The 10,994-nt window shown below is 38.5% G+C and overlaps 1 protein-coding gene across 1 annotated transcript in view; it reads right to left on the bottom strand.

Moving 5' to 3' along the window:
• Window positions 1-4,416: 4,416 nt before the first annotated feature.
• Window positions 4,417-10,994, bottom strand: part of DTHD1 (death domain containing 1) — a 57,918-nt gene continuing 51,340 nt past the window's right edge. Inside the window, exons 8-9 of the mRNA XM_011365563.2 lie at window positions 8,842-8,899; window positions 4,417-4,772 (exon numbers count right to left, since the gene is read on the bottom strand). Coding sequence (XP_011363865.1) covers window positions 4,453-4,772; window positions 8,842-8,899 — 378 coding nt within the window. The 3' untranslated portion in view covers window positions 4,417-4,452. The remainder of the gene's footprint in view (window positions 4,773-8,841; window positions 8,900-10,994) is intronic.

Here is a 10,994-nt window from a genome sequence, read left to right as displayed (position 1 = left end):
TCAGAGAAAAAGACTTTTGTATTCAGTGTAGCACAGAGTCTGCTCTGTTTCTTTGGTTCTGTGCTACTCTTCTGTGTTACTCTTGGTTCTGTGCTAACCATGGAAAATAAAAATTAAAATTAAGAGAGTGCTTTGGACAGGAAGTAAATACAGTAGGCAATGTCTTTAAGCTTCCACGTGTATAAGCATCACTTGAGGTATTCACTAAGAATAGAGATTCCTCAGGACTACAGACAAATGTTCTGATTTAAAGGGCTGAGTTGTGGTCAAGAAAAACTGAATTTTAACACTACAGGTTTTTTTCTGGGTCCATTTGGCTAGAGGGATGATTCTTAAACCTGGCTGCAGAATCGACTGGGGAGCTTTAAAAATCTGATTCCTAGGATGAATCGTAGAGTACTTCAATCAAATTTTTTTCAGGGTGGGTGCGGGTACCAACTGCTGATTCTAACATACAGCCAATTTGAGAACCACTGGGCTAGAGCAGAGAAGCACAGCTGTCAGAGCTCAATCACCCTAAGTCTACAAGGTCAAGTTTATTGACACTGCAATGAGGGAGATTGCATGCCAAAGGAACAGTGGTATCTCACTAAACAAAGGCAAAGACAGAGTTATTTTAGGACATAGGAGTTGGGTGGAGTTGAGTGTTTTGATGAGCTCAAAGGAAAATGGAGTTTGTGTAAATAGATCAACCTCATGTCTGCACCGCAAAATGGACCCAGAGTCTTGTTTTCTTCGAAACATTAGTGTTGAGATAGATGTTCAATTTGTATCCAGAAAGCCTTTATCAGAAGTTCTGTATGTGGGCTATTGACTGAGATTGCTTTTCTGTGTCAAAGTGACTTAGATAAGAGACGTATATTGCTTTTTTACTGATATGATTTCAAACAGCAAAGTTTCTGATACTCTGTAATTTTTTAAAACAAATTTTCACAGTGTATAAAAAAAAAGCAGCAGTAACTTAAAGAAGGGGACAGTTTATAGCTGCAGTGTGTTTTGGGGAGAAATATTGAATCCCGTCAACTTTGCAGCTGGCTTCATCTGTGTCTGTTATTCCATTCTGATAAATGGCAGGGCAGATGTTTACAATCCAAGCTAAATTTTACCTTTTCAGACATAACATCTGCCTCCATAGAATTGCTTCCAGAAAGAAGATGGATCAGGAGAAGAGGATCCTAGCACATGAGCCTTTAGATGTTATTTATGCATTAATTCAGCAAAGACTCATTGAGTGTCTATTATGTGCTGTGTCTTGTGTGGAGTACTGCAAATTCAGTGATGAGCAAAATTCAGTCTCTGCCCTCAAGCAACTTGAGGTTGGAGAAAAACACAGATAAGTAGGCAATCACAGCAGGGCATAGAAGTGTTGTAACTAGACTTAGGAACAGGTACCATAGACACATAATCCAGTTGAGTATTCAGGGAAATGGAAAAGGATGACTCATAGTTATGGAAGAAAGAGAACTGCTGGGGGTGGCTGGGGGGTGGGGCAAGGAGCCAGGGGCAGAAATTTTAAAGTAGAGGTAAAAGAATGTTAAAAACAGAATCATCTGGGCTTTAGTTCAGGCCCTACCACTGGGTGGTTATCACTGTAACTCTGAAATATAGTTTTTCTCATTTGTAAAGTAAGAATAACAAAAATAGGTGATACTAAAATTAATTATGGTATGGCTATGAAATAAGATTTATGTAGCTATTCAAACATTTAAAGATATTGGAGAATGCTCACAATTTAATAAAAGACAGTAATATTTTAAACTGTATATATAACACAGAAACAAAAGTGTGTAGGTTGCTATGGGAATATCAGTCAGAATCTCAATATGAAACATACTATACACTCACATTAAGAGTTTAGAGGAAGATTTGTCTCAAAACAGTGGGCAGCACTATAGGGGGACCACGAAGGATAGTGTAGCGACAGAGCTGTTACTACCCCAGACCTGAAGCGGCAAGAGGAGGACCAGTTTCCAAAACTCAGAAGGGAGTTGCTGAGAGAGGAGAGCAATAGGGGAAAGACACAGCCTGGCCACAGTGAATTCGAAGGGAGGAAGAAAAGCCAACAGTCTAACTCACTCCCCTTCTTCCTCTCAGTCTCCTGCTGGGGCTCTATTACTCAAACCCAGCAGAAACCAGAGGCATTGCTGATGTGGTCTACCCAGGTCAGACCAGTAGGCAGAGAGCAGGGTGCACAAAGGTGGGGCATGGGTGTGACACGCCGAACACAAAAGGCACAAGCCCTGTATGTGACTGATTCCTTTGATTATCTAAGAGAGAGGAGGTGTTGAAGAGATGGTCCATTTTTTTCTTTATATACCTTCAAATTTTCTTACTTTTGCAATAATACAGGTATTTTTTTTCTAATTCTGGTGAAAAACTCTTGTCGGAGTATATATGTGAAGGAATGTGTTCCTGTGAAGGTATGTAAATGAGTGTGTGTGTGTAAGAGAGAGAAGGAGGTGAGAGTGGGGTGTGAGAGAGTGTGTTTGTGAGACTGTGTGTGTTTAAAGGTGTACAGATAAAGGGAGATGGTGTTCTTGCATATATGTATGTGGATAGCTGTAAATATGTATGTTATTGAGTATATGTGCATAAAAAGATGCATTCAAGAGGTGTGTGTGTGAGTTTGTAAAAGCATATGTGACAGTATACAAGTGGACCTGAGATTGTGTGTGTAAGGGATATATGTATGGGGTTGTATATGAATAAGTGTGTGCAAAAAGTGGGAGTGGGGTGTGCAGGAGGATGTGTTTGTGACAGAAGATGTGTGCATATGAGGACGCACAGGTGGATGTGAATCCAGCTCATTCGTGTGTGTAAAGGGTATATGTATATATGTTCAAATATTCTTGCTAGAAGTGTGTGGGAGGGGATGTGTGTGTAAGAGTGAGTGCTTATGGGGCTGTGAGGACATGGGGAAGGGGTATAAGATGTGAGTGTGTGAAAAAGAGGTGAATGAGGGGATATGTATGAAGGGATTTCTATATATTAGTGTGTGTACAGATGAGCACATATGTGAGTGTATTTATATATGTAGAACTAGAAATATTTCCTGCCAGGAAGAAATAAAAACTGGAAGAAAATACACCAAAATGTTTATAAGAGTAATCTCTAGGGTTGAAATAAGAGGCAAATTTTGTCTTCTTTACTTTTTTGTTATTTTGTACTCAGATAAACAATGAATATTTCAGTCTGTTTTCTTCATTTGAAGAACACATGAAAAATATTGTACATTTCTGGAAACATGTAACAAAAAAAATCTTGACTAGTAAATGTTTCTTAATAGGAATGTTTTTTGAAAATTGAAATTCCCTTTTCCATTACATAACCAAATAGATATCTAAGTCAGCTCCTGGTTAATTTGTAGAAGGAAATCTTGACTTCAAATTTCAGAACCCTATAAATGTTTAGTTTTCCATGTAATTTCATTAATTTCCAGGTATTCAATAATTGAAACCAATCGCTACTGCTGTTTGCAAGCCAGGGCCCTGGTAGTTCCGTGTTAATGAGTTTGTAAAACTATTGTCATGTCCCATTCACATCACCCTGTTTCAGGAAAGAAACTAAGGGGTTTTCCAAAGTCTCAGAGTTTATATACTAGGCATTAATAGGGAATATCAATGATAGAGGAATTTTGGTAATTACTCTTTTTTCTTTCAGTTCTGTAGGTTTTTTACTTTTTTTTTTCCTTCAACGATGAGCATATAGAGGTTATGTAATAAGGTTTCTGTCAAAAGATTTTAAAGCAGAGTTTTCACTCCTATGTAGGTGAAACAGCCCTGAATTTTTTCACTGATACTTCATTTCCTCTGCGCTTGCCTCATTCCACTAATAATAAAATATGAGGTTTTCCCTATTCCAGACTACATTTTATTAAAAGAAAAGTTTACTGGCAGTTAATAGCTGAAGTGTTATTCTATTTTTAACTTACTTAGAGCTTGTCTGTTTTCTTAAAGCAATTTGCTATCATCAGCATCAAGTCTCTGCAGCCCAGTTTATTCGACCTTGTTACCTGTGGGCTCCACCCTATACACCTCATGAGAATTCGTTGCTTGGAATCCTGGGTAACTATTTTACTTTTATGTAGATAGATAACAATGTGTTTTTATCTATATTGCTATTGTAAGTAACAATAAAAAGGAGTCTGTATATCATATCTTTCCTTTACACATAGAAAGCAACCTCAGCTATCAAACTCTATTAGAAATGCTATTAAGTTTGACTGAACCCGAGACAATCATGCCCGCAGAACATATGTCACTGAACCCTTGAAGAAGCACTCCAACCTAGGAATGCTTTTTACTGCTCCACCACTTGTCTCAACAGCACACCTATCAAACGGATTCACTCCGAACAACATTTCTTGGAAACTGCTAGTAAAATGTTGACAGAAACGATCTTAAAATCAACGACGACCCTTAGTCTAGGGCAAAAGAAAAGAGCAACCCGGCTTTACTCCCCCGGATCGAACCACGGCTGTGGTTCGGTAAACACTCTGTTTTCCCACTTGAATCTGAGCTCTTCGGAAAGATCACTCCTGCCGATCTTGCGGAGATGACGAGCCAGCAGGCGAAGTTTATCAGTAGAATTCGGGAGAGATTTTTTCCAGAAGCCAAGAAATTCGTGGATCTGTTCTGTGAGGTCATCCGGGTTCTTCAGTCTGATGAGCTGAATGGTGCTGCGGCGAAGCGGGAGGGATGAGGAGAGAGCCGTGGCGTTTTCTTCCGAGAGCTCATCTGCCAGCCAGTAGAGCAAGTTTTCCCACAGGGTTTCTGTCAGGCACACGTGCAACAGTGGGCGTCAGGACTCTGTCCTGGAGGAGGTGTTCACCTAACCCTCCACACCTATGCACAGGAAATCTAAGGACTCTCCAGTATGGCTTCTGAGCAAGAGAAAGATTTGGGACCACCCGGGGAGCCAGTTGAGAGCCTTGAATTTCTGGGGTCTTCTGAGGGAACCACCTAATTGCCGAGGGTTAGAAATGCTTCTCAAATTTTAACTTCCATAAGGCCTACAAAGGCTTATTTAAAATTGTTTTTAGGTTCTGCTCCAGATAGTTTAAGCAGAACTAGGGTCGGGGTAAAACAGCCTTTTTAGAAGCTCCAGGTAGTGCTGACCCTGGGGTCCCCAACCATACTTTGAGTAGCACTATATTAAAAGATATTCTTATGTTCAAAACATACTTCTCCTAATTAGTGCTAATCTGATATAAATTATATCGGCAGCTGGGCTGTCCTCACACACACCTCCAACTATAGACTCACACAGACTCACCGAGATTCACTATGGAACCAGTTGTGTAGGAGGTCTTTACACCAACACCTAACCCTGGCCTCTGGACTATTTAGAACCACAAATATCTCCTCTGGATATATCCCGTATGTTCAGCATACTTCTTCCCTTACCCTGTGACTCCCATCTACCACCTAAACTCATGATTCCATTTTTCTGTTATTATTTTTTTCAGTGTGTAACTCAGACCCAACACTTGTAGTGAACCCCTAAGCCCTACTCCTGTCTCCTTCCATATGTCAGCACAAGCCTGCATCGCCTTCTCCCACTCTGATGCTCGCTCCCATACCAGTTTCCCTGGTCTGGCGTGAATGAAGAATTCTACGTCTGTCACCTGTTACTCAGAGATTCCTGCCATCTGCCCCCTCACACAAATTGCCCCTGATTTTATGCTGCGGAATTTACGCTTTTCCCGGAGGGCTACTCAGGACTTGGAGCCAACATCTCCTTGCTCTCGTTTGTTACTTTCAAACCAACATTCTGCTTCCATCATGCCGTGTATTCATGTTCATGTCCATGCTACACAGATAGGCCTTCCTCTCCCCATCTACATCATCGATCTCTTGCCATCAACAGGTAGCATCAGTCGGCAACTCTGTTGATAATCAGTCACGCCACTGACCATATGGTTCCTTAGTCTAGTCAACGTCAATGACCTGAGTGTGACTCCATATTAGAAACTGACTCTTGTGTCCAATCCTCAAGTTTCATCAACCAGAATTATTTCACTTCCATGGCCTCCATTTCTTAATATTACTGCCAATAATATTACTATCTGCTAAACTTCCACAGCCTCTGTTCCATTGCTCCTGCTTAATATGCTTCTTACCCCCATCACTACTAATGCGGTGATTCCTTTGATGCCCACAATCATTCAATCATCCCTACTGAGTTTCACATCCCTCTCTACCCATGATGCTCCTAATGACCAGCTACATACATCGATGGTCTTGCATCCACCTGTAACTCTGTTGTCCTCTTCAGCTTTCATTGCTCTCAATCTGTCAATCCCCAATCCTCACCCTGCATTTAACTACTGGGCTGCCTGGGATTATGAACTATGCAACATGTAATTAATGACCTCCATGCTTTTTATACTATTTGAGCTCCTAGCAATTTACAAATCCATTAAAAAAAAATCTTTTTCCTAAACTCAATTGAAAACTTTCTACAGCAATGACCCAAATCTCTTTTGCCATTCTTAAACCCCAGTCTCACCCTCAATCTGTTTCACTCAGTCAGTGTCTGAATTCTACTTTACCCAAAGCCATTTGACCTGTTCTCATAACCTTGTTTTCATTTTGAAACCATTTTCTTACAAAATCTCACTCCTCCATGTTTGCCAGATTCCATCCCTCACTGTGTTTTTCATAAAGTAATATCCCTTTACACCTGTTCCTTCATCTCCTCCTCACCACAGGGTCTTGCCATGCTTCTCACAAACACTCTCAAGCCTCTTTCTTTGCTTCTGCTACTCTTTCAAGGTACTGAGCTATTTCTCCACTTTCCTTTACCATAAAAATCTTTTAACGCCTAATGGAACCTTGATACCTCGAGTTTATCACTATCAACTCCCTCCTTAAACTTTTACTTTCACGGTTCTGTTCCCTCTTTTAAAATTCTATTGAAACCTTTCTTTACCATTTCCCTAGAGCCCTCCTAATTACTACTTACAACTGATTTTCGATCTGCATCTTCTCTGAAGCCACAAGGCATTTTTATTCCTTCCCTTGGATTCCATGGGCTACTCACATTCTCCAATTCCCTCTCCTGCCACATACCTCTTTTTTCTCCTTTGTTGACTCTCCCTGATACTGCTGAATTACTGCTTTCTCTCTCGGGCCTCTTCTATTTGTGTCCTCTCCCCTCAATGAATTAATCAACTCTCATTGCCTTACCTATTCATTTCCTCTTTGTGAAATAGCCTAGATCTACTTTATGTTCATCTGTGGCTTTGTTTTCCTAAATCCTGGTAGAGCATTTGCAATATTCATCTCCTAGTTATCTTTACCAGTATAGACCACAGCCATTTCAAACTCCATATTTCTCAAATCAAAATCAACTTTGACCTTTCTCACTTTCCACCACCTGATCCTTCACTCTGTTCACTTTCCTAATAAATGCGACCACTCAGCCGAGTAAACTACAATATGTAATATTCAAAGCCTGTTTCTTAACTCATGTACCCAGTCCTATTGGTTCTAACTCTAAACATGTGTCAGGTATTGCCCCCAATTTCCAGCCTTACTGACTCAATCCTAATTGTGACCTACCCCTCTTTTCTGGAGTATTGCATGAACTGGGGTCTAACTCATATCCACGCTATCTGTTTTCACTGACTTCAGTGTTCCACACAACTAATAAAGAGAAGTTTTCAGTCTAATCTGATCTCATTTGTTCCTGTTTATAAACACTTGTAAACTATTGTCTAAACGTCTAAACTTAGCATTTAAAACTTTTTATAGTTTTATGTTGCTCTGATCTTATCAACCATCATCCTTCCTGCAGCAGCTGAGATGGCATTGGTCAAGAAACAGCACGTTGTATAACAGACTAGGACTTCTGGGTACACATGGGAAAGTTTGGAGAAGCCTGTGCTGTCTGGTGGTGTAACGACGGTAGTGAGAATGCTTTTATTTCAACATCAAATTCTTCAAAACTTAACAAACTTGCTGGGCTTTCATCTACTGCTATTGTTTTGGTTTGGTTTGGTTTGGTTTGGTTTGGTTTGGTTTGGGGCTTTTTTGGGGGCGGGGGAGTGTTGGCTTTGGTGTTTTCTGTTTCTGTGTCATCTGCTCTCTCTTTGAAAATAGTTTTATATCTCCGAGAGGGTATATAGCACTAAGATTTATCCCCATCCTACTCTCTTCTAATGTAATTCAGTAAAACCTGCAGATATTCTATATAAATTCATAAAGGTAACCCCTGAATGGAATGCTATGTCATCAGTGGTGGGACTGATACCGTAGCAAAACAAACTCACTTATATCTTTTGAAGACCAATAAAGTGTCACAGTAGTAACTATTTACATCACAAAAGAGTTACTTCTAAGGCTAAAATAGAATAAATGTGTCAAATTACCCTGAAATAGCTATGTCATTATTATGTAATTGATTTATTCATAACCACAATCAAATATCACAGGCTTCTTTTGTGTTTTCCTACCAGTATACCTCTATTTAAAGTGTATTGCCCTCAAATGTAAATTTGAACTGACCATACTTTAAGATTTACAATTTAATAGCTAACACTTCAAAAAAACTTTAGTGGCCTATTTACCAAAGTAAGTAGTTACAAATTATCTTAGTAAAATAATACGTAGTAGGGTTCATATTTCTTGTAGATTTTAACAAAATTTTAATTATGTCTACATTCAAGTATGTTTTGGTCTATATGGGCATGACTTCCAAAGGAAAACTCATTTATTAGGCTGATAAACCTAATGATTGTTTAATTGCAAAGTTATCTATTCTGTTTTATAAAAAGATTTACATAAAATATAAAATAAAAAATATAAGAGAAAAAAAAGCGCTGCTATAATTTCTCACCTAGAGGATCTGTAGAAATTCTTTTGGTACTCTGTGGACGGTTGATTAATTTTTCATGCTATTGAGAGAAAGGGACACAAAATAAGTAGAAGAAATCATTAATTTGTGAACAAGCTACAAACAAAAACTCATCCAGACCTCATCCCTGCTTGAAATAATTCCTAAATTGCTTTCCTTGCAAAATTGGATTGCATATTTGTGCGTGCATGCTCAGCAATTGCTTTCCTAAGACAAGGCAAAATATATTAACCCAAATCTTCTAGAAAATTTAAATTTAAGAATACACATTTAAATATTATGATAGCAGTCACATTATCTGTTGGTAAACATTTTTTCCAGCTAAAATGTAAACCTATTATAACCAGCAAACCTCGAACAAGCTGCTTCCTTGCTACAGACGCCGTATTTGGGAAAGCCCTCACAGAGCAGGGCCCTGCTTCAACATTAAGCGCAGGCCTAGAACCTCATGGGCACCAAAACAACAGTCTTTGTGAATAAGTGAATGAATCGATGTGCATACATGATGCTGAGAATAATCAAGTCTTTGAGCAGATATTATTCTAAAACCAGTATTTAATCAAGAAGGAATCAAATATATCGTCATAACTTTTTTGCACTGCAGAATGATTTGTTATCGGTTAATATGGGATCATTGGAAACAACACAGGAGATAAAGTAAAAACATCTGGGTTTGGAAACCTGTTCAGTGCTCTGGAAAATTTATTTATCTCCTCCATCTCAGCTCTGATATTTGATTTATTAAACATATACACACATCTTATAAAACCTGATACACAAATGTTCATAACAGCCTTACTGTAATACCCCCAAACTGAAAATAATTAAAATTTTTGCAGTTGGTGAACAAAATATGATACATCCACACCATGAGAAATTATTCAGTAATAAAAAGGATAAATCATTAATACATGCAACAACTTGCATGGACCTCAGGGGATTATGCTGAGTGAAAAGTTCCAGTTTCAAAAGGTCATATATTCTAGGATTCCATTTATATCACATTCTTGAAATTACAGAATTATAAAGATGTAGAACAGATTAGTGATTGCGCCTATAGAAAGGTAGCACAAGGGAGATTTTTTGTGATGATAGGATAACTCTGTATCTTGAGTGCAGTGGTTACACAAATCTACACATGTGATAAAATGGCATAGAACTCTACACACACATTGTATCAATGTCAACTTTCTGGTTTTAATATTATATAACAGTTATAAAAGATGTAACCACTGAGGCAAACTGGATGAAGATGACATCAGACCTCTCTGTAATATTTTTTGCAACTTCCTGTGAATCTATAATTATTTCAAAGTAATTTTAAAAACTACTTCATGGTGATGATATGAGAAGAATGTGAGGTTTCTGTGCTAATATATAGCATGTTACCCAGTTCATAATGAGCACTCAAAACAAGTTGATTAAATTTGAATATCATATTTGTAGGAATTGTTATCATTGATATCAAATAAACATGTATATAGAACTTCCATTAAGAAGTTTTAACAGGAGGCGATGAACAACATAAAAATAATATAAGTTCTAATATAATAATACTGTAGCACTATAAAATAAGTGCATAGAATTTTCAATACATCATCTATGTGCTTATTCCTCTAAAAAATTTGAGAGAAATACCAATTTAAATAGTGCAGCAGATTCTATCATTCCCATCGAAGGGCATATGTACTGGACTGAGCCTGGGACAAGAGAATACATTGCATTTTTTCTTTTCTTTGTATAAATACCTCCTATCCCCCAGTTATTCTTTCTCTAGAGATGAGTCATAGCATCTCGACGCATTGAGGGTGATTCTAGTGTTTAAATATACGTATTTTTCACATGCATAAAAGTTCAAGTCAGGTCCTTCATGTGACAACACAGCCATAGGAGCAGTGGATTGTGGCGGCAGCAGCACAGGAAATTCCTGGCCCTTCTAGACTTCCAGGCACTGTGTTGTTCTCCTACAGGGCCTCCTTATTGGAGATTTTCAATGATCTCTTCCTTCCCCCGCTTTTTTTTTTCTTTTATTGCATGATTTTTGTCTGTGCACAATTTTTGCGTTTCACAGTACCTTTTAAATCTCACTGATGATTAGGGTCAGTTCTAAGCCAACCAAGGAAGCCTTTGCTTGC

Source organism: Pteropus vampyrus, unplaced genomic scaffold (genome assembly GCF_000151845.1).
Source record: "Pteropus vampyrus isolate Shadow unplaced genomic scaffold, Pvam_2.0 Scaffold5, whole genome shotgun sequence".
Lineage (NCBI taxonomy): Eukaryota > Metazoa > Chordata > Mammalia > Chiroptera > Pteropodidae > Pteropus > Pteropus vampyrus.
This window is presented reverse-complemented; position numbering and strand designations above follow the sequence as displayed.